Source organism: Pollachius pollachius (assembly GCF_949987615.1).
Source record: "Pollachius pollachius genome assembly, chromosome: 2".
Classification (NCBI taxonomy): Eukaryota; Metazoa; Chordata; class Actinopteri; order Gadiformes; family Gadidae; genus Pollachius; species Pollachius pollachius.
In genome coordinates this window covers 27,602,023-27,626,881 of record NC_136935.1, presented here as the reverse complement: position 1 = coordinate 27,626,881, position 24,859 = coordinate 27,602,023, and the positions used below count along the sequence as shown (strand labels likewise).

At 43.4% G+C, this 24,859-nt stretch overlaps 1 protein-coding gene across 1 annotated transcript in view; it reads left to right on the top strand.

The window, feature by feature from the left end:
- The window catches only part of LOC307092167 (sarcoplasmic/endoplasmic reticulum calcium ATPase 2), a 47,202-nt gene extending 24,805 nt beyond the window's left edge, over positions 1-22,397 (top strand). Inside the window, exons 14-24 of the mRNA XM_079759071.1 lie at positions 810-935; positions 1,404-1,643; positions 2,166-2,277; positions 9,465-9,706; positions 10,430-10,650; positions 11,049-11,251; positions 11,483-11,568; positions 11,775-11,908; positions 21,436-21,553; positions 21,670-21,804; positions 22,220-22,397. Coding sequence (XP_079615197.1) covers positions 810-935; positions 1,404-1,643; positions 2,166-2,277; positions 9,465-9,706; positions 10,430-10,650; positions 11,049-11,251; positions 11,483-11,568; positions 11,775-11,908; positions 21,436-21,553; positions 21,670-21,804; positions 22,220-22,393 — 1,791 coding nt within the window. The 3' untranslated portion in view covers positions 22,394-22,397. The remainder of the gene's footprint in view (positions 1-809; positions 936-1,403; positions 1,644-2,165; positions 2,278-9,464; positions 9,707-10,429; positions 10,651-11,048; positions 11,252-11,482; positions 11,569-11,774; positions 11,909-21,435; positions 21,554-21,669; positions 21,805-22,219) is intronic.
- Positions 22,398-24,859: the final 2,462 nt, after the last annotated feature.

The window sequence follows — 24,859 nt, the reverse complement described above, 5'->3', positions numbered from 1 at the left end:
TATAGACTGTAGAAATTGTGATAAAAGAAGGGAAGACAATTTCTCGACTTCGACAAGCAACGGCAGGTCGTCCATTTTGTTATATAAAAAACGTTCAATTCATACATCGCGCCGACCGGCATATCAATACACAAGTGACATGATCTTAAAGAGACAGTGTTCCTATAACACAACGAAAAAATGTCATTAAAACAGTATGGTGAATTATGTCTAGAGTCCACCACAAGACTACACTTTGTTGCTCAAATGTAATATAACTCACCTCCGTGAGCCTCCCGAAATGTCTACACTTTGTTGCTCCTCCTTATCTTGCAATATTGATATCCCCCTTCCCCCCTGCAGACTGTTTTATTTTTCTTATGTTTTGTGTGTATGCTATGTGTGAATGTAGGCTACATTTGCCTGTCTTGACCAGGACACTGTAAGAGATGTTTAATCTCAATGATGATTATTATTTTCAACTAACCAATAGTAGTTGCCTTGCATTTTAAAATGTCAATGCACTTTTCAGCCCTGAATAACAGTAAAAGCTATTTAATAATTGATTTGCATGCATAGTATACTCCACTTTACATTGAACAATTACCCCTGTTAATACAACTAGAGGTTGAGCATGCGCGCGCGAAAACTGTAGTTATAGTAACAACGATAATATGACATTAATTGTGTGTCGTTTGTTTCAAATACAGGCGCAATCCGTAGTCCGGTAGTGACTGAAATGCTCTGAGAGAATATCTTTTGCATCGCTCCCCTGATTGGTTCAAACACACGATGCACAACACTGAACCTTCCTCCCCGATCTCCTTCAGGTGATCAAACAGCTGATGAGGAAGGAGCTGACCTTGGAGTTCTCCAGGGACAGGAAGTCCATGTCCGTCTTCTGCTCACCCAATAAGCAGAACCGCTCCACCACAGGGGCCAAGATGTTCATCAAGGTGGGATCTGACTCTTTTTATCCTCTTCCGTCCTTCAATAAGTGCGTGAAACAGCTTGTTTGCCCTCAAACTTTACTTCCGTAACAGTGTGCAGTGGGCATTGCTGAAGTGCAGAAGTCGTGCCTCCCGGCTACCCGCAATATGTACAACTTCTCGGGGAGTATGAATTTTCCCAAACACACGGAAAGCTTTCGACCAATCTCAACAAAGTGGCCTTGCTGACCAATCACAGCAGACTGGGCTACTCAGGAGGGAGGCCTTATTGCGACATGATACAAAACAACGTTTTTGAAAGATGTTGAAATTGGTTTTGCAGAAATTAACAGTGAGAATAATAAGGGGTATTTCTTACATACAGGCATGTAACCTTATTATAGTAGTACCCCCTAATGCAATTATTAACCCTTAAAAAGCATGATATGGGATCTTTAACGTACCGTTACATCCTGTCCCCTCCCTCTCCACCAGGGGGCGCCAGAGAGCGTGCTGGAGCGCTGTAACTACATCCGGGTCAGTGGGACGGGTTCGGACGCCGTGTCCACCCGGGTGCCCCTGAGCCCGGCCGTCCGCGAGCAGGTGCTTGCCACCGTGCGGGAGTGGGCCTCGGGGAGGGACACGCTTCGCTGCCTTGCCATGGCAACCAGGGACACCCCCCCGGACCACCGCTCCCTCAACCTCGAGAACTCGGCCACCTTTGCAGACTATGAGGTCAGTGGTGTGGTGGTGGAAGAGGGAGGGAGTGAGAGAGAGGGAGGATGAGGGTGGGAGAGGGAGAGGATGGGAGAGGGAGGGGTAGAGGATTGGAGAGGATGATGAAGGGAGAGGATGGGAAAGGAAGAAAGAGAGTGGAAGAGGGAGAGGGTGGGAGAAGATGAGGATAGGGAGGGAGGGGGGGGGGGTGTCTTCATAACAATCAGATATATGGAGTATGACTGTTGATGAGAAGAAGTAATTTATAAAATGAATAATTCTTATAAAAAGAAGGATTACAGCTGGATGTTGAATAGGAGCCATTTCTCATCTTAACCTCACAACATAAGTTTGGATTAGCTCATTTTATTATTTCTTTCTGTTTGCTAACCCGTTGTGCAAGTGCAGTAATGGGTTGTATTCAGTGCTGTGCCTGTGCAGTATTGTCGTGGTCCCCCTGTCTGCGATGAGCACATGCTCTTATTTGAAAGGCGTCCTTGTTTTGAATACGGTGGACTCTTTCCACTCTGCTCTCCCCAGTCGGACCTGACGTTTGTGGGCTGCGTGGGCATGCTGGACCCCCCCAGGAAGGAGGTGCTGGGCGCGGTGCGGATGTGTCGCCAGGCTGGCATACGGGTCATCATGATCACAGGTAATCCCGCTGGCTGGAGGCCCTCTCCCAGCGCACCATGTCTGCTCCTCTGTGGGGTCAGTAGAGATACTTACCAGGGTTAGGGTTCTGTGCATCTCCTCTAGGGCTGTAGTCAGGCAACCCACATCTTGGTCCACTGAAATGCGACTAACTCTACGACCAATGGATTGGTCGATGGGAAAAAAATTGTGAAACGATAAATCTGCATTTTATCTGGTGTTACTTTCATAGGGAATTTCTGTTTTGGGACACAACCCTTAGGCAGGAACATGGTGGAGGAGTCTGTCCATCCGACCCTTTATGATGCGTCAAATATAAAACAAAGCGTAAAAAACGCAACGCTAGTCTATCACGTGAAAACCCTGTGTGAAGTGCTTCCTTCTCCAAGCAACAAGTGCCTCATCCCAGCGCCTAATCCCAGCAGAATCTCAGAACCGTAGTATGGCTCCCCCACGCTGGCCCGAGGCCAAATGGCTAGTAGTTGGGTCATCTATAGAAGTTCCGTGTCCGTGGAGAGCAAAGGTTTGTTTCTCACTGGATTTGTCATCTATAAAGGTTAAATAAAAAAAATGAGCCCTCACAAAAATGTGGGGAAATTATGGGAGAGCCCTATATACAAAATGGCTGCTGTCAGCCAAGATGGAAATTTACTTTTTAATGGTTTTGCCCACAGTGCTGCATAATACATGGTTTCTGCGACTATTTGGGTCAAGAAATTCACAAATGATGTAGATTTATTGATTTAACCTATTTTTGACCTTCAAATTCAAGATGGCTGCCACTTTAGGCTCTTTAAATGTCATTTTTTCAAAATCGTCATAGAGCCTTTATATTAGGTTCAAATGAAAGGTCTGCTCATACTGAGTTCAGTTATGGACAGATTAAAATTACAACATACACATAGGTCATCAGATGTCTGGGGTGGAACCAATGAAAGCAGGGAGACAGAGAAGATTCTTTAGCTTGGAGTTGTTTTCATTAACATAACATTAACGTTGTTTTATTATTTATTTATTTAATCGACTAAAAAGACTCCATCTGAATTTGTTGAATTTCCACGCTGACTGCTGTCATCATCACTGCTAGTTTCATCTTAGCAGTCATGAGGTGTGAGCTGCTGGGGCAAGGGGGGCAGGGTGTGACGCACTGGTCGACACTTTCCGTTCACTAGTTCCCAGCCGTGACCAATGGAAGAAGGATGCTCTTGTAGGGTGTAATGGAGCTGGCGATATATAAAGTAGTTTGACCTTTCCATATGAAGATTAAAAGAGTCATCATCAGGTGGGAGACGGATTGTACTCTTATTCTTCGTTTGTGCCATTTGGAAACTCTGGCCTGCCCGCAGCTTGCCTCTGCACTCTCAGCATAAGTGATGGAGAGGACAAATGCCTTCATATCCGCTCTGACTTCATGTTTTAATTCCAGACTCTCGCCCTCTTGTCCCAGGAGCTCTCTTGCCTCAGAATTGATCTTCACCTTCTCCAACATCTTCTTCTTCCCATGCCCATAGAACCCTGAGGTGTGGTCACTGCCAGTGATCACATGGAGAGGTAAGATGATATCTGCAACCTCTTCCGAGAACATAGCACGGCAGTTGATTAACGCATGCTTGGGTTTAATCAGCAGATCACCTCTGACTTGCTGCGAGACGTAAGCTGCTTGGACATACACATCTGTGTCCCCACAGTCTAGAACAACAGGTCCAGTGTATTTACTGGCTCTCACTTTTGCATAGGCAGAGAGCAGCATTGTATCTGCATCTGGATGTCTGAAGACATAGTCCCCATTAGCCACGCCAGTGCTCAGGTTGGTTGACGTTTCTCCCTTGTAGTATATGATGTCCCCATGCACATGACCTGCTTGTCTTTTCATCTGTTCCTTAACAAGTTTCTGTAGTCTGACCTTATTTCCGGAATTAACCATGAGTTGGTTGAACTCAGCAGCACCTGGGAACCTGTCTTCGGGCTTGGGAAAAACATTTGGGCCTTTTGGGTGTTTTGCTGCACGACGATCGTGCTCATCATCCTTGATACTGAAAGGAAGGTCATATATGTCATTGACAAGGATGATGAGATATGCGTTGGCGTGGCGTGAGAAGATCATAGCACAGATTTTATCCAAGTAGTCATCCCAGTGGTACTCTGGTCCGTCCCGCTTCCAAGACTCACGGTCTTCAGGTGTGGGGGTGGCAAGCCGCCAGATCAGCCCCATGTCCACAAGGCTAACGTGGTCTCTCAGTTTTTCACTTACTGGGTCTAGCTTGAAGAGACAACTCTCTTCACAGTCTTGCGCATTGACCCATCTACATTGTAAAGTGAAAGGCAATCCTGAGTCACTCTCCTCTCAAGGGCTGACTCAAGTTGGATCATTCCTGATCCCTCTGCAAGGTCCACTAGGGTTGCCAGCCCCGATCTCTCCATATGGGCAACCTTCATATGAGCACCAGATGGTGTACAGATAATTTCTCCAGCAAAATTTTGCCTCTTATTCCTGTGGATGGTTGCAGTGAGAGGCTTGATCTTTGCGAACACTCCCTCTTGCAGGAAGGTTTCAACCTGAGCTTGGCCATCTGGAAGTGCAGTCTTTAGGTCATGCACTCACACTGGTGAGGCGACCAGGCCAGACTGTAGTGACCTCAGTGTAGGTGAAGAGATGTTAAAGGGCTCAGCTTCAAAATCCTTCATACATGCCATCAGGTCCTGAACTGCCTGCTCGTCCTTCTTCATCCTTGCTGGCTGGCATTCAACATGCTTCCTATGGCGGCGCTGGCACTTGAGGCTCTGCTTCACAGAAGACTTCACCCTTGCAACATTGTTTGCATTTCTTGTTGTTGAGAACAGTTGCTTCTCATTCTGTAGAAGATGAATCCATCCTTACTTTAGCTCCGAGTTCATAGTTGTTTCTATCCAAAGGTCGAGTGGCCGACAGGAGTAAGGTAGCCCTGTCATTGACTGGTTGAAGTGAATGTTGAAGAATGCCATTCTCTCATCTGACAGCGAGGAGATTATTGCCCAATAATCTGGCAACCACCTTCCATAATCATGATTGTCGTATGCCATCAGTCAAGGCAGCATGTTGTATGTTGACACTAGGTACTCTGTACCATTTCTTGCATGACATGCATTAAGACGTTGCACAAGTGGGTCGGTCATCTCCAGGAACGAGAACCAAAAGTCCCCCATGTCTGTGCCAGGTATCTCATTAACTCTGTTGATCAGCTCCTTTACATCACCATCCTCCTCAAGATCCTTGTGAGCTTTCTGTAGGGGCCTCCTGAGTTTTAGTGAGTGCATTGTGCAGGGTCTTGAGATTCTCCTTGATGTCCTCTGATAGCTCTTCATGCTCAAGAATCTTTGCTAGCCGTTTATGTATTAGAGTCTCTCTCCACAGCTGGGGGCAGCGCACACCCCGCCTGTAGTGCTTCCCTCGTAGTGCTTGGTCTACAGCAGGGGTCCCCAACCTTTTCAGCACCAAGGACCGGTTTGATTCTCCAAAAAAATTCACGGACCGGCGGGGCGGGGCCGGGCCGGGGGGGGTTGGATTATGTTGCGCAGGAGTTGCCAATTTGTTGATATTTTCATATAGTGTTGTGCATGCATTCATTTAAAATAACTAGTTCCAGTTATTTATGAACAGTGAAGGTAACAAACTCTTAAAAAAGAACGTGAACTTGAACAAGTGAAAAGTGAACAACTATGAACATAAATATATTGAACTAAACTTGAAGTAACATCTATCAAGTGTAAACATGCACAACACAAAATGTCAGTAAGGGAACTTAACACGCGTTTGTGAGGCCACAGAATAGGCTACAATTCATTTGAATCAGTGGGAGCCCTGTGCTTGTTTCCCTGCAACAAGAAGGTTCCATCTGGGGGTGATGGAAGACAGTGACACCCTTAGCGTGTTTGAAATGTCCAATCGATTGCGCAATTTTGTTTTAGTGGCAGTCATTGCCGAAAACCCGGCCTCGCATAGGTACGTGGTGGGAAATGGAAGCAACGTTTTCAGCGCTTTTACGGATATCTCGGGATACTCCGCTTTGGTTTTGATCCAAAAACCCGCCAGAGAGGTTTGCTCAAACACATTTTTAAGACCACCATCATTAGCTATTTCGATCAATTGATCTTCCTCCTGCACTGAGAAGTGATTCGGGACATTGACAAATGGGTTGCAGATCCACTCATTTGTTCGCCGTGGATCTTTGGAGGATGGGAAGTAACGTTTGAATTCATTTGAAAGCGCAACAAGGTGATCGCGCACCAGCTGCGAGAGAATGGGCCCTGCCTCAGTCTCTCCCAAAATCCCCACTAATGTTTGGAACATATCGAATACTCCCCTGTCCACTCGTCGTCCCCACAAATCAAGCTTGGCTTTAAATGCAGCAACTTTATCTGCCAGTTTAAAGACAGTCGTCATTCTCCCCTGGAGTGTCAGGTTGAGCTCATTAAGCAATCCGAATATGTCACACAGGTAAGCCAGTTTGGACACCCAGTGCTCATCTCTAAAATGTGCTGCCAATGGTGACTTTTTTTCTGTAAGAAACCTCTGCAGCGGCTCTCGCAACTCAAACACTCTGGCCAATGACCTGCCCCTTGACAGCCATCTGACATCTGCGTGCAAGAGAAGGCGTTTGTGCTCTGCGTCCATTTCTTCACAGAGCTGTTCCAATAAACGAGAGTTGAGTGCGTGTGCTTTTATGTGGTTGATTATTTTAACTACATCATTTAATACCCCATTTAACTCGGGCGACATTTTTCGGCTAGCCAGCATTTCCCTGTGAATGACACAGTGTGTGGGCTCGCAGTCAGGTGCAACCTCTCTAACCCTTGCAGTGAAACCGGACAGCCGTCCAATCATGGCTGCAGCCCCATCAGTGCAAACGCCAATACAGAAAGACCAGACTAATTTTCCTGACACATAACCATCCAAAGCCCGGAATAATTCTGCAGCTGTGGTGTTCATTGGAAGTGACAGCACACACAACAAATCCTCCTGCACATCGTCCTCAAAACTGAACCGTACAAAAACAAGCAGAATTGCCCTGTTTTCCACATCAGTGGACTCATCGACCTGGATCGCATACCACGGTGAACCATTCACCCTCTCCAACAACTGTGCTTCAATATCCTCCGCTATATCATCAATTCGCCTATGGGCGGTGCTGGCTGAAAGAGGTACCGAGCCTACCTTTTTTGCTGCAGCCTCCCCAAGGAGTTCATTGCACATGTCTTTTGCAGCAGGCAGAATTAGCTCTTCCCCAATAGTAAAGGGCTTCTTACACTTAGCAATGTGACTAGCCACTAAGTATGAGGCTTTTAGCGCAGCCACGTTCACAGATGTGGTTGTTTTAAGCACTATTTTTTGTGATTCTTGCTCACGTTTTTTACGCTCGAAGAAGTCAAGGGGTTTGTCTTTAAGTGTAGGATGCTTGGACTCTAAATGACGAATAAGCTTTGACGGTTTAATAGCTTCATTCGACAACGTATCGCCACATACCACACATAACGGACTTGGTGCATGTGACTCACCGGTCTCTATAAACCCATATTTTAGGTACGACTCGTCATACTTTCGATTGAAAGACCCTTTCTTTTTCTTTGCGGTTTCTTGCTCATTATCGTCAGTGGGTCTTTTTCCCCCGCTACCCCTACAATGAAACTTTCTAAACACGTCTGTTTTGAGTTGCTCATTTTCGCAGTTTAGCTAACAACTGCATATAGACTTATGGCATGTAAAAGAGTGACAGTATTGCGAAGTAAATTGAGTTTATTAAGTATGCATGCATTTTGCATGAATTCTTTTTTTTTTTATTATTATTATTTTTTTACTCATGTCGTAGCCTACGAACCTACGGCCCGGTTAGGAATGTCCCGCGGCCCGGTACCGGGCCATGGCCCGGTGGTTGGGGACCGCTGGTCTACAGAACCCTCCACTACTACCCCTGCTGTAAACAGTGTTGGTTGAACTCAGCAGCACAGAGTGTCTGCCATTCCAGAGCCTTTGAATCTATTCTAAACAGCATAGATGTAGGACATCTGTTGTTGGAAAGCGCAGAGGATTGGGACAATGTCCTTGAACATTTGTGCATTATCTGCCTTGAGCTGAACAATTTTAATGATTTTAACGATTTTAACGAATTACTGCAGAAGACAACTTTATCAATATTTTATGCAATTCAGAAGTGTTCATTATTTTCCAGTTCATAATGAAATGAAGAGACCAATTGATCAACACAGTTCAGGTAACTAATAACATCAGCAAAGTTTGTTTCGCATCAACCACAAACCTTGATCTTTTTTCACTTTGAGATGACATCTGCATAGCCTACTTGTAATTTTACTGTCCATAACTGAACTCAGAATGAGCAGACCTCTCAATATTAAGGCTCAATGAGGATTTTGAAAAATTTACATTTAAAGAGCCAAAAGTGACAGCCATCTTGAATTTGAAGGTCAAAAATAGGTGAAATCAATACATCTACATCATTTGTGAATTTCTTGACCCAAATAGTCTCAGAAACCATGTATTATGCAGCACTGTGGGCAAAACCATTAAAATGTTAATTTCCATCTTGGCTGACAGCAGCCATTTTGTATATAGGGCTCTCCCAAAATTTCCCCACATTTTTGTGAGGGGCACCCCGGCTCATTTTTTTATTTAACCTTTATAGATGACAAATCCAGTGAGAAACGAACCTTTGCTCTCCACGGTCACGGAACTTCTATAGATGACCCAACTATAGGCACATTTCAGCCAGGCTGGTTGAGATGTTGTTCTACTGGTGTCAAAGATCCACCCTGTATATCTGAAAAGAACGATGATGCTCACCAAGCACATTGTGTCCTATAACACTCATATTAAACTGCCTTATGTTAACACCGGAGGGCACAATACCTTGTATACTAACCCTCTGGTGTTACTTTAACACCAAAGGGCACAATACCCTGTGTACTAACCCTCTGGTGTTACTTTTAACCCAGAGAGCAAAATACCCTGTGTACTAACCCACGAGTACATTTCAGAGAGGAGGAGTTGGAGGAGGAGGCTGCTCCAACAGTTCCTGCTGTATTACCCCATTGTGTTTTTTCACATCCTTGTGATACAGTAAATTGCATGTTAAACAAGTCTGTGCGTCAGTAAACAGGCACGGCTCATTGAGATGCTCCCCTGGCGTCTCCCCCCAGGTGACAACAAGGGCACGGCCCTGTCCATCTGCCGGCGCGTGGGCATCATCACGGAGCAGGAGGAGGCGGAGGGTGCCGCCTCCCCCTTCGGCGTTGGGCTGACAGGCAGGGAGTTTGACGAGCTGCCCCCCCACCTCCAGCGCCAGGCCTGCCGCAACACGCGCTGCTTCGCCCGTGTGGAGCCGGCCCACAAGAGCCGCATCGTGGAGTACCTGCAGAGCCTGAACGAGATCACCGCCATGGTGAGCCACTGGCCCAGGAGACCGGTCTAGACCCTACAACCAGCTGTATCTAGATCACATCGCAACATCTTTATTGGGACTAGTTGGGTTTCAGTTCAAGACGTTCTGGACCAAAAGCTAATGCTGCAGAAGATTTAGATGTACATTTAGATGTAATCTAGATGTACATTTAGATGTAATCTAGATGTAGAGCCCTTTGTGTCAAACAAATATGGGACATGAATGCTGTTTTTCAAGAGAAAAACAGCATTCATAATTCTCAATCAGTAACTGTTCTCTAGGCTATACAACAGTTACGGATTCTCAATCAGTAACTGTTCTCTAGGCTATACAAAAGGTGCAAACCCCCATATCTTGTATTTGGTTAGCGTTTCTTGAAGAAGCTGATCCCAAATTGCCCACGCCCGCTCTATGGTTAATCCATAATCATGACGTGATTCATGAGAGGGATCAGCACACGGACCAGTTGGTCTGTTGAGCATCTATGTTTTGACTGTTCCATGAAAGTCCATACGATGATCATCCCAACCTCCCAGTTGAGGGCCATTCCATATTTACGTCTTATCCTACGTCCTAAAACAGCGTGCATTTCTGGATTTGGACTGGGATCAAGCCATAGCACTACCATGTGACCCACTACACCACTCTCCATCTGAAATAGATTAAAATGCTTTGGTTTTTGTTTAAACAATTGCTGCTGCTGCTTGCCTCCCGACCAATCAGACGGGAGACGGCGTGAACGACGCTCCGGCACTGAAGAAGGCGGAGATCGGCATCGCCATGGGCAGCGGCACGGCCGTGGCCAAGTCGGCGTCGGAGATGATCCTGGCCGACGACAACTTCAGCACCATAGTGGCGGCGGTGGAGGAGGGCCGCGCCATCTACAACAACATGAAGCAGTTCATCAGATACCTCATCTCCTCCAACATAGGGGAGGTAGTCTGGTGAGGGCCGTCAGTCCCAGTTGCACCATTTCACTGCAGGAGTGGCCATGCCACCATGCATGTTGCTTCAGTTAAGAAGTCTCAAAACTGTTGGTACAGTATTTTGAAGTTGGGAAGGACTACATAAGTATTATGAACTTCTGAAGGACGTAACTCGTTTACAAAGGGCTTCCGTATGAATAGCATCAATCCCCAGTTCATAAATCACCGTGAGGGCTGCCAGAAATACGAAGTGGTATTTCTCTGCAGGGATCCTTCCGAAACGTTAGGGTATAATCTGAGCACTGTCAGAGGACATGGAGTGACAGCGCTACTGATTATGTGAATGACGGTTCAGAACTCGCTGAATCTCCCAGTATTGACTAACCGCTCGTGTTTCAATGACCCTGGTTTTGCAGCATCTTCATGACGGCGGCGCTGGGCATGCCCGAGGCGCTCATCCCCGTCCAGCTGCTGTGGGTCAACCTGGTCACAGACGGCTTCCCGGCAACCGCCCTGGGCTTCAACCCCCCCGACCTGGACATCATGTCCCGCGCCCCACGCACCCCCAAGGAGCCGCTGATATCCGGCTGGCTGTTCTGCCGCTACCTCATCATCGGATGTAAATCCATTCAAATGCTGTTACTGCTTATCGATAATGGATAGGACCTATACTGCCTGTGACTGGTCAATACTCGGGCCCATAATTAGCACGGGAAAACTGGTATTAGAGCATGCACCACACACACACACACACTCACTCACTCACTCACTCACTCACTCACTCACTCACTCACTCACTCACTCACTCACTCACTCACTCACTCACTCACGGATGCATTTCCCTTTCCAGGCTATGTGGGGGCAGCCACAGTGGGAGCTGCTGCCTGGTGGTTCATGGCCGCCCACGATGGCCCCAAACTGTCCTTCTACCAGCTGGTAAATAACCACATCTGCTCACTTCAAAAGTGAGACCATCTAAGGCTCTCTCAATAGAAAATAGTATTATAGAATTATACCACATCAAGTGACAATACCTGTTGTCTCTGTTTGTCTGTCTGTCTGTCTGTCTGTCTGTCTGTCTGTCTGTCTGTCTGTCTGTCTGTCTGTCTGTCTATGTCTATGTCTCCTTCCCACTGTTTCAGTCCCACTACCTGCAGTGCAGCGAAGGCCACAGTGAATTTGCCGGTGTGCAGTGCTCTGTGTTTGAGTCCCCCTACCCCATGACCATGGCCCTTTCTGTCCTGGTCACCATCGAGATGTGCAATGCCCTGAACAGGTAGGAACAGATCAGGTTTCCCCTGGATACCAGCTGTCCACTTCATATCAGGCTTATGTCTCATATGTCATACCTGAGCTAAAGCTAAAGGTTAAGAACCGTTACTTATGCTACGTGACGTAGGTAAGAGGGAGACGCTGTGGAGGTGGGGTGGAGATGAGGAGATGATCATCTCAGATCTCCTCCTCTTTTGGCCCAGTCATTGTGATGCTTCAGCACAGAAATGGTTTGCTAGTTGGCACGTTGGGTCACATGACGATGGCTGACTAAGAGACGTGTTTTCGCTGAGCTCCCGCTCCCACACAACTTTAATTAATTTTTCATGCACTTTCATGCACCCATTTCAGTTTATTTATAACAAGATCAGTGTACAAACTAAAGACTACAAGAAAGGTGTCCCACGTGAAATTTAAACAATGTTGAAATAAACAAGACTTAAACAAAACAATCACGAAAGATGGCTGCTAGCCAAGAGAATTCAACTGCTAGCCAGGCCAACTCTCCACAGAGAAGTGTTGAAACGCTATTAGACACCACAGCTCTGATTCGCGAGGTAACAAAACAATTCAGTGACATTATAGACAGGAAGCTTTCTGAGATATCGGGCAAAAAATATCCACAACTTTGGAAAATCAATCCAAACGCATCGTCTAGATGGAACAATGGAGATCGGATGTGGAGGATACAGTGTTCGGGCTTGAGGCAAGACTCCTCATAGTAGGACATTTTTTTTAAGAATTGACAGATGACATGGATGATATGGAGAACCAGAGCAGATGGGACAATATTCGCATTCTCAATCTGAAAGAGGGCACAGAGGGAAACCGACCCATACAGTTCTTTGAATCCTGGCTTCCGACCGTGCTTGACATGGGAACAGACCCTGGCACTAAGAACTGTATAAAAATCGACCGTGCCCACCGCAGCCTCGGCCCGCACCCACGTCCGGTGATCATCAAGCTCTACAACTCCAGGGATATAACAAGGCTACTGGCAGCACTGAGGGCGAAGCCCAATCTGGAACCTGAAGGACAGCGGATCTTCATCCATCAGGACCTGTCTGCTCGAAAAAAGCGCCTGGCCTTCAACGACGTGTGTAAGGCTTTGATTGTCAAACGCATTTGTTTCAACTTGCGCTTTCCGGCCACACTGTCTGTCAACCATAATGGCACAGAACACAAGTCTGAAACACGGAGAGATGCGGAATGCTTTCTTAACACACTGGGATAGAATCTGTCAGAAGGCGCTTTGGTTCAAACATATAACTTTTACTTGAATTTAGGGTTTCCAAAGCCACCCTACTGAGGATTGGGTGAGTTTATTTTTTGAATGAACAATTCAACACAATACTTGTTTTACTGCTAACTTTGCCCAACTGTTCTCCTCTCACACTTTGCAGTGGAACTGATATAAATGTGGCTGCAAAAGCTATGCGTTAACCTAGGTGACCACAATGATATGCTTGTTAGTACCTTTATGTTGTGGGGGTGGGGGTAAGATCTGGAAGTCGTTTTGTTTTTTTGAGAAGCGGTTACTCCTTTTAGCAGCATGTGTTCCTATATTCTACCCACTGGGTAGCTCTTTATTTTATTTTGTTTTTGTTTTTTCATTACCTTATGCACTGTTTTCACATTAGTATTGTTTTTTGGGCATGAAGAAGATTATTTGTGTTCTCCCATATTTAGGGGATGGACATATTTATGTTTATGACAGCACAGTTTATCTGCCGATTTATAATAAATTTAAGAATTTTTTTTTTTTTAATTTCTTTGTTTCTTGGTTTGGAATGGATCATTTTTATTTGTTAGATGAATATAATCTACATAATGAGTTACACAAAAATCATTACACTAAATGTCAAAGGTATAAATAATGTGGTGAAAAGGCGTAAAATACTTTCCATGCCTAAGAAAGATAAGGTGCAAGTGGCCCTATTACAAGAGACCCACCTCACTGATCTTGAAAATTTAAAGTAAAGCGAGACTGGGTTGGTCAAATCCATTATTCATTATTCCACTCAAAAAAGCAGAGGGGTAGCAATACTAATCCACAATCAACTTACGCTTACACTTGATTAGGTCATCCAGAGGGCTATTCCATCAACCAAGCTAAAGGCAAAGCCGGGCTTATTTCGCTTAGCCTCGCTACTTTCAGCTAGAGTCGCGTTCCATTAACGTGACTTAAGGGAATCTCCGCTAAGTAACCATGGCAATTTATCCGACCAAACTAACCTGGTCGGTACCAGGCTTACTGTCAGGCTTACTTGATCGGTGTTTCAGAGAAGTCCATCTGTTGGAAACAAGTGTACCATCAGAAGGTTCCACCAAGCCTAGTCCTCACGATTGATGATACACGGTCATAAATGTACATATATGAAGTACAAACAGCCTATATTTTCACTAAGGGTCTAAGATTAAATAATGCAAATAAAATAATGAGTGGTCTAGCATTAGCCCTGTAGTACGGGCGACCAGAGTTCAATTCCTGAGTGCGTCATTGAGTTCTTTGCGTTAGCTTATTTTTGTGATTACCTTTTTATTTCAGAGAAATTAGGCAATTGACTTTTTATATAATAAATATGTCTTAATATGTATTACAATATCCCTAGAACTCAAATCTAACTTGCAGAAACCAATGTTAAAGTTTATGATAATATTAATGTTACTGATAGTGAAGCCTTTGTTACAATGAAAAAGACACTGCTGCATGGAAAATTGTCAGCCACATAAATTCCATTCAGGTGATTTTCTTGGCAGGCAGCCAGTACCACTTCTGTTGAAAAAATTACTATGGTCAATCAATTTAGAATATTCAAAGAAATGGAAAATAAATGGCATGAAAAGTTCTTTGATTTCTCCAGTAATCCTTCCTAAATTACTAATTGCATGGGGATTGAACCCCAGACGACCGGGTGCAAGTCTGACACATTACCTCGAGACTATCTCCCTCTTTTGGAATCCATGGTCAATATTCAATTAAAATAAGTTAAGCTTAATACCTCCTATGCATTCAACAGATTTTTTTGCCAGATGGCCTCCCTGTATTTATTAATGGTTACGGTGTTCCCTTTTTTGAGTTATTGTATGCTTGTACTCATCATAGACCTCCACGAGCAGCTTCTGTTTGCCGCTGGAAAAGATCCCGCTCGGTCCTTTTCGGACATTTGATCCATGATTCGACATTCACAGTTCTGGGCTGGTTACATATCTTGTGAGCGCGCTTAATCCACGATAACGTAAGCTTGGCTTGAACTAACCTGAGCAAGGCGCGGCTGAACTGCGTTGATGGAATTGCTTTAGCCTCAAGTGGAAGTTGGTGTTAGTTCTAACCAGGCTTAACCAACTTAGCGCCGCTTTCGTTAGCGACTTTTATGGAATACCCCTCAGGACACAGAAGGAAGGTTTGTTATTATTACTGGTTTTCTGTACGTGGAACATGTCCTCATAGGAAGTGTCTACGCCTCAAACACTTTCGACAGCTTGTTTTACTCCCAAGTTATTGGCAGATATTTCTTTAATCTGCCCCCAAGTATGGATCATAGCCCACCTAAAACCCTACCTCCCTCTAAAATGGCTCGAGCCACAAAGGAGCTATGCTCAGATTTAGGCCTTCTGGATGCTTGGAGGGTCATGAATCCACTAGAGAAAGACTTTACATTTTTCTCTCACCCCCATCACTCATTCTCAAGAATTGATTATATTTTTGTCTCAAGATCGATCCTGGATAGGACCAAAACCTGTTCTATTAACACTTGTGCCATCTCAGACAATTCCTCAGTCATTATTGAACTCCTTCCACCCTACTATGACCACTTATCAAGACATTGGCGATTGAACCCATATCTTCTTAGCAAGCCTACATTTTTAACATACTTAGAAACACAGTGGGAACTTTTTATTTCCACAAATGACACACCTGATGTTTCTGCTTCTACCCTATGGGAAACAGCTAAGGCCTTCTTGAGAGGGGTCATAATTTCCTATACAGATGCAATGAGAAAAAATATCATTAACAAACCAACTAGAAATGGAGCAGTAAATTATTACCCTGTATAGAGATTTTAAAACATCCTCCTCTACAGCTGTACTGAAAAAACTAGAAGCAGCCCGATCTGCCTTAGACCAATTACTAACTCAAAAAGCAGAATCAGCTATATTTTTTGCCAAACATATATTATTTGAATCTGGTAACAACCCCGGCAGGCTCCTTGCTCGATTGGCCAGAGGCCAGGAAGGGTCTTACACAATACCATCAATCAGAGATAGCACAGGCACACAACAATTTGAAACCAAAATGATGAAGTAAAATAATGATGGACTTCTATCAGAAACTATACTCTTCTGATTGTCAAAATACGTCAGTGTTGAGAAAAAACTATTTAGAGGCAATTAAATCCCTACAGAGTAGGAAGTCTCCAGGTCCTGATGGGTTTGGTCCTGAATTTTATAAAAAGATGGCTAAGCTAGTAGTGGGACCTCTAACCAACATGTTTATCGACTCATCTGAAAGAGGCACACTTCCGCCAACTCTAAATCTTGCACACATCTCTTTGATTTGAAAGAAAGATAAACCTTCTGATTGCTAGGCAAGTTACAGACCTTTTAGTTTACTCTGAGTAGATCTTTTTTTTTCTTCTATCAAAACTCCTTTCTAGAAGACTGGAGGAGGTGTTGCCCATTTTAATTAGATCAGATCAGACAGGATTTATAAAAACAGATATTCATACTCCAATGTTCGACGGCTTCTTAATGTAATACAACTCGCACAAAGCACAAACAATAGGGTCCTTGCTGTCTCATTGGATGCTAAAAAGCATTTGATCGGGTGAAGTGATAGTATCTATTTGATGTCCTCAATAGGTTTGGGTTGGGCTCTGGTTTCACAGAGTGGGTTAAACTTCTATACAGCTCTCCAGCTGCGAGGGTCCTGGTAAATGGATCAATGTCTGACATCTTCCCCTTGGGTAGAGGTACACGTCAAGGCTGTCCCCTCTCCCCTCTATTATTTGCGCTTGCGCTCAAACCTCTTGCAGAGACTATTAGGACACACCAAGGACTGTCGGGGATCATATTAGGAGACACTGAGTACAGAATTTCACTCTATGATGATGATATATTAATGTTTACTACCAATCCAGAGGGATCTATACCTTTTCTATTATCTATCAGTCAATTTGGAATGATTTCAGGGTACAAAATTAGTTATGACAAGTCGAAGGCCTTGCCACTGGGTGTTTTGGGGACCGGGCGGCTCTTGTCAATTTCCCCTTCAGATGGTCAAATTCAGGCTTTAACAGGTGGTTTGATCTTCCTCTATCATGGATGGGTAGAATTAGCTTGATTAAGATGGATGTACTTCCCAGACTATTATACCCAATGCAAATGCTTCCACTTAAGATCAATAGAACAACCATTTTAGATATTGAAATATTTCTCTCAAGGTTTATATGGCATGGATAAAAATCTAGATTAAAGATGAAAACTTTGCAATTACCGATAGATAAGGGGGGTCAAGCATTTCCAAATTTTCTGTATTACAACTGTCATGCTCGGATAATTTCAGGCTGGCTCAAACAATTTCTACATCACACACACCCTTGTGGATGCATGGTGTTGTTCCCCCTTCTCCCTTTTCCCTTTACTTCAATTACAATGGTTGACATCCCAGCAGGGGTTAAAACAATCCTATCATATCTAACACACTTAAGGTATGGCATGATATTACTAAACACGTGGGCCGGAGAGGTTTCTCATCAGAGCTACAACCTTTAACTCAAAATAAAGCCTTCCCTCCTGGTGTAGGAAAAAGTATTTTCAATGACTGGTGCTCAAAAGACCTGAGATGTTTTTCTGACTTGTTTGAAAGTGATAATTATATGTCATTCACACAACTTCAGACTAAATACAGAATACCTAACAGCCACTTTTTTCTTCAGGTGAGGCATTTTGTAAAATCTGATCTCAGAGCAATATCTGCTTGCAGATCAGTGAGCTCTAACTGTAAAGATCCTGGATGTGCCCACTTGAAGGTCTGTTGAACCTCCTTTGAAATTCCCTGAATTTGTTACATTTACATTTAGGGCATTTAGCAGACGCTTTTATCCAAAGCGACTTACAATAAGTGCATTTGTTATAATAAGTACATTTGTCATAAGAAGTGAAACAATATATCGCTGTCGGTACAGTAAAGACGTTCATAGAACCAAGTGCAAGTATTACAATCGCTAGGCTAACCCATTCCCCGTGTAAAGCAGCGATAGCAGCTACTGTAGATGCTACACAATTAAGTACCTTGAATAAGTGCAATGTGCAAGTGCCAGGACGTACAACATTCAATGGTGGCTGTGCATTGGTTTCTATGCAGAGTCGAGATGAACTCTGAACAGGTGAGTTTTGAGTCTTCTGCGGAAGCTGGTGAGCGACTCTGCGGTCCTGACATCGGTAGGGAGCTCGTTCCACCACTGAGGTCCCAAAACAGAGAAAAGTTGTGACTTTGCTGATCGACCTTTGCTTGCTCTTAGCGATGGCGGTACCAGACGTCCAGCTGAGGTAGTTGAGCGGAGGGATCGAGCTGGGGTGTGTGGCTTTACTAATGCTTGGAGGTAGGCAGGGGCAGTTCCATCGACTGCCTTGTATGCCAGTACCATCATCTTGAATCTGATGCGAGCTATTACAGGGAGCCAGTGGAGGTCTCGGAAGAGGGGGGTTACATGTGAGAACTTTAGTAGGTTGAACACATTGAATTTGTTCCCGCATTTGTGGAGAGTGTGAGCACTTCTCACAAATGCGGGAACAAATTCAGGGTGAGGGAGACATTTCTCCTTATGGCGGCTTCATAGACAAGCTGATTGGAAACTTTTGTCAACGATTTGACAGCTTCAACTTGGACACCAGCTCCTCCTGCTAATCGAGAATCCATTCCTTATCAGAGAAATCAGAGGATTTTCAAAGGAGGTTCAACAGACCTTCAAGTGGGCACATCCTGGATCTTTACAGTTAGAGCTCACTGATCTGCAAGCAGATATTGCTCTGAGAGAGCATTTTGAAGCAACTGACTCTGCTACTTTTTGGTTGCAGATTGTGCCTGAAACGATGTTCCCTGGTCTAACCAAAATAGCACTTCAAGGAGTGGACTTTTCTTTTTTTTTCTGGAAGGAGTGGACATTTTTCATCAAATCACACACAGAATTTTTCTGACCCTGCAGCTTTAAATTGAGCTCATTAAGGTGTCCGGTGATGTCTACCAAAAAAGCCACCACATCCATCTTGTGCTTATCTTGCAAAAAGTTTGCAAACTGTGTTGCTTTTTGACTCTTGAGCTGCTGTAAGAAAGCAGCTATTTCCTTTCGGATGGACCAGAAGCGTCCCAGTGCATTCCCTTTGCTCAGCCATCTAACGTTGTTGTGGAGTAGTAGGTCATTTGCATCTGCCTCCGTTTCTTTCAGAAATTCTCTTAGCAGTCGATGCTGAACGGATGAGGATGCCCTGAGGAAGTTGATGAGTTTCATCATGGTATTCATTATTTCAGCAAACCCTTCAGACAGAATAGCACAGTGAACAGTCTGATGGATGATACAGTGGTAGGCTATGAGATCAGGGTTGTCTTGTTTCATCCGTGCCACAGCCCCCTTCTCTCTCCCAACCATGGCAGGTGCACCATTACATTTACATTTAGGGCATTTAGCAGACGCTTTTATCCAAAGCGACTTACAATAAGTGCATTTGTTACAATAAGTACATTTGTCATAAGAAGTGAAACAATATATCGCTGTCGGTACAGTAAAGATGTTCATAGAACCAAGTGCAAGTATTACAATCGCTAGGCTAACCCATTCCCCGTGTAAAGCAAGCACCATCTGTGGTGACTGAGACTACTTGCTTCAGATTAATTTTTCCTTTTGTGAGCATCTCCTTTATCACCTCGTATATATCCTCTCCTCTTGTGCATGTCTCAAGTGGCATGAAGCCCAACAGGTCCTCACACATCTCTTTCTTCTCTTTGTGAAGTAATCTCACATACACCAAAAGCTGGGCATTATCCGTTACATCTGTGGACTCATCAATGGCTAAGGATATGCATACTGCGTTCTGAACAGCTGCATCAAGCTGTGCCAGTACATCCTCTGCTAATAGTTCAGATTTTTTGGTTGTTGTTGTAGCTGACAATGGTATTTGCTTGATTTTTCCACACATCGTCTTTTTGTTGACCGTCAAGTAAAGTCTCTGCTGCCGCATCCAGCACTCCTTCACAACTGTCCCATCGCTGAATGCTTTCTTGCGTTGAGCCAAAATCCACGCAATCTTTAATGAACACTCATTTGCACGTTGCTGGCCTGTAAATGTATGCGTGAGGACACGGGTAGACCTGTCATACTGTGCTTTCAGTTGGATCATTTTACTTGCCCCTCACTGCGGACTTCTGTGGGTACCTTTCCTCAAACGACCCATGTTTGGTCTCATAGTGACGCTCAACGTTGCCACATTTTATTAACGCCACAGTTTCACAGCATATGAGACACAGCGGTTTAGAACTGGCTGCAGACAGAACGAACATGTATTTGTCTGTCCATTCATCTTTAAAAGTTAGGTTTTCACCATCTACTTTTCTCACTTTTGAGCAAGCCATCTCTCATCTCCTCACTCTCACTCGAGTCTAGTGCGTGCGGGAAGGCAAACAATCAATTTGATTGGCTTGGCTATTGATGACGCTCCTGTCGTTTAACTAGATTAGCTGTGCATGTACTTTTTTTATTTAATATTAGAATTGTAACGGGTCCGGGAAGAACCGTCACTGGGTCCGGACCCGGACCCCGGTCCGCCATTTGGTGATGCCTGTTATAGGGTAACGATAACTCCTTTTATAATATTTGGCAATCCTTTATTGATTATCTTCCTGTTGATATTGTTGACCTTCTGCAGAAAGGGTGCCCATGCTTTGTTTTCACCAATAGATCATAGCCACCCTTTTCTTTTCTTTTTTTTCCTTTTACGCATTATTATCTTACTCTCTCCTTTGACAACTTGTGTGTATATGAATACAACCCATCTATGTTAATTATTTTATTGAACATTGTATTATGGTTTGACAATGTCTGTGCTGTCTGGCCTCTGTTGTAAAAAAATTTAAATAAAAATGTAAATAAAAGAAGCTTCTAGGCTGATCTTCACATAAAACATAAGTTTGATGAACTTTATTAGATACTGTAGAGGAAAAGGTGGGGTCCTCCGTTATAAGCCGTATTGGGTCACACGTCAGGGCAATAGCTGAGGAGACTCCAGATTCCAGCAGTGGACTACCAACAGTACACACTCGGGTGCAGCCATTAGTTTGAATGATTCATATCTCTATGGTGCAGAATTAGGGACAGCTTGATATCAATTTGAAATGTGGAAACACATTCATTTAAAAGGTCCAACTATATCTAAATTCAAAATGTGCGACTAGTTTAATCTGCAGTGAAGCGTGTATTACTGAGAAGTACTCATTTGTGTTCTAATGTTAATGCATGTATGTCCCCTTTTCTCCAGTCTGTCAGAGAACCAGTCCCTGTTGAAGATGCCTCCCTGGTCCAACCCGTGGCTGGTGGGAGCCATTTGTCTGTCAATGGCCCTCCACTTCCTCATCCTCTACGTAGACCCGCTGCCTGTGAGTTATCACATCCTGCCAATGCAGGCGTGTCTCACGGTGCACATCACTTGCGTAGGGTGGTTGTTCTGGATTCTGGGGTAACTCCCCCTCTCTCTCCCCCTCCTCACCTGCAGGTCGTCTTCCAGATCCGTCCTCTGTCCTGGACCCAGTGGGTGGTGGTGCTGAAGATGTCACTTCCTGTGATTTTCATGGATGAGGCACTCAAGTTTCTGGCTCGCAACTATATCGAACCTGGCAACCAGCTTCTGGTCAGTCAGCCAAACTTCCTGTCTGTATGTTTTGCTAGTTTGACTTTAGCAATTGGAATTAAAAGAGGGCTTGAAGCAATCTACACACAAACTCAATCCACCATCCATCATGTTTTTAAAATACACAAATACAAGTATATCAAGGTCCAATCTAGAGTTTGCACTTAATATACATATCCTACATTACTATGCATCACTGTATTCATACACATGAGTCCAGGGCAGGTTAATCCTGTCTAGGTCATTCATAACTTAAAAATGTATTTATATTGACATTTCTACTTCATTGAACATGCTCTTCATCTACTATTGCTTCATTAAAGCCCAGCCCCTGTCTGACTCATGCTGTACTAAACATCACGCATTCTGTCTCTGTTTGCTAACGTCTGCCATGGTTCACTTCCCTGTGGTACAGGAGGATGAGGAGGAGGTCCAGAGGATGAGAGGGGCGGGACTAATGGAAGCCATGACGACGAGGGTCAGCCGGCCAATGAGAGGCGTGTCATGGTCCTTCGTCTTCATCTCCGTGCCGCTATTGGTCTGGATCTACAGTCTGGATTCTGACATCACCAACATCTTCTGGGAATGAAGACGAGCAGAAAAGGAGAGGGGGGGGGGGGTCTGATTCATGGGGTGGGATTCATGGGATATTTCATAATATATTCCAAAAGATTAGGATGAAGGAGAGGATGGGATCCTAATGCTGAAGCAAAGGGGACAAGGAAGGAAGAGGGACAAACGGGGGGGAACCAGGATGTTAAGAACATATAACAAATGCATTTCATCCTAGCATAAACACACAGACTCAATATTGTTAAGAAGGAAAGTAAAGTGCTTAAGATCTGTTGAGACAATGGGAGGTTGTTTACTGGTCATTATGGCCACTGGTCCAGAGAGAGAGGGACGTAGTGGGGTGGGGAATGATGATGTAATGTCAAGTAAATCATGCACACAAACATAAGACCATACACACAAAAACACAAATACGCATTTTCAAGAGCTATTTTCAATCAACGGTTAATAAACAGTTGTATCCTAATCAATAATTATTAACAGGTTGAGAATGTCCAACCCCAAAACAGTCTCAAAAAGGCTACACTACATTAAAATTATTATTAGTAAACTTTTTTTTTTTTTTCAAAGCTAGAACCTGCAAGTGAAGACTAAATCGACGCGGCCAAATCAAGTACAAGGCCTCGATTACATTATTTTTCGGTTCTTCCAACGGATTCAAATTAGTTTTTTTCACATGCAATATAACGTTATATATAATGTTTGATAAATCACCAGTAATGTTTGCTGGATATTTAATTTTTATTTTTAATGGGATTTTTTTTCTCTGCCTATGTTTGCTACAAAGAAATTCTGCCTGAGCCAAGTGTGACAGAATATTACGACAACCTTAATTTTTTTAAATAACATAGTGCTGGAGGCCAATACCTTGGACTTGGTAGAAAGGTGCATTTGAAAGGTACAATTTATTTTACTTGTTTGAAATTTGCTAAATGAGTAGGCTACCATGGTTATTCTAACAGGGAATGCAGTCATTGGTCTAAGGCACCAGTGTTAACTTAACCTTCCCTAATGCCAATAGTCTCGTCTTACACTGTATGCTAATAAAGATGTTCCTTTATCTATACATGACCTTGTGTGGGAAGCATTTTTTAATTCAACATGAAACGCAATACATGTACTATGACAAATTGTACCCCGGAAATAACTACTGCTTGTTTAATAATGGGCTCTTTTAACCTTTTTTACTAAAGAACAGGTAAAACATTTAGAAAATATGCTATTTTATGGAGCATATGTTTTAAGTTAAGGATAAGTTATTCGACAATTAAAAGTACATTTTAGTTAGAATTAAAAAAATGTTAAACTGCTTTTAAAAGAGACATTTTTTAAATGGTTTACAAAACAATGCATTTAATAAGGGTTAAATAGTAAATTGATGATGGGTCTTTTGTGAATTTTGGAATTTTGTGACCACATTTACACAATACACACTCACTCATTATTGTGGTAAAAGGATAGTTTTGTCTGCCGACATTTTCTTTTGCACATATCGGGAAGCTTTTAAATGTTCGTCAGTTCTTTCTTATTTTTTGTAAGAAACGTGAATCCCGAACTGGGCTACATTAAATAATTGTAAGTGCAAAAGAAAATGTCGGCAGACAAAACTATCTTTTTACACAATAATGAGTGTGTTGTGTAAGTATGGGATTGAGCCAGGGTTAAGGCAAAAAAACTAAAGTATCCTTTTTTCAACACAACAGATTTGAGAGGGCTGCAGTCTAACATCGGTTAAACGCTCTAGTTGCTTTGTGCAGATGCACATATAATCTATTCAATGCTGTGTGTCATTAAAGAGCCGGTGAGCCCACTGTTTCACATGGAATTCAAACACAGATTTTAAAAAAACATGTTTCGGGCTGAAAGTTTTAGGAGGAGGGGGGCGCATTATCCCCATGGTTACACCCATGCCAACTTCATGATACTTTTTTGGGTCTCTTGCTGAAGTAACATCGTCCAGACACCTGTCCTGTTTTATTTATTTAATTTTTGCATTATTTATTTTTGCAGTCTATATAGTTATACTTATACAGCAAACTGCCAAATTCGACTTGGACATAAATGGGTCACATCATGTGCCGCGACCAGTTTAGCATTGATTTGACAATATTGGTACAATATATACAATTGACATATAGTCTAGTTCAGGGGTCACCAACTTTTTTGAATCCGAGTGCTACTTCAAGGGTAGCAAAAATAATTTTGAAAAAAAATAAATCAACATTAAGATATTGTCAGGCTGAAGATTGTGATCAACATTAATGTCAGACATCAGGCTCGCTATAATCAACATTGAAATAACGTTGAATTTCCAATCAATTCTGACAATGAATCAACCTTGATTCAACTATGATATGATCAACATTGAAAGAATGTAGAATTAATTCAACATTGATTCAACTATATATATGCATTGCATCATACATTGAAACAAGGTTATTATTAAAGGGCCATTTCAACACTTTTCAACCTTGCTTTGTAT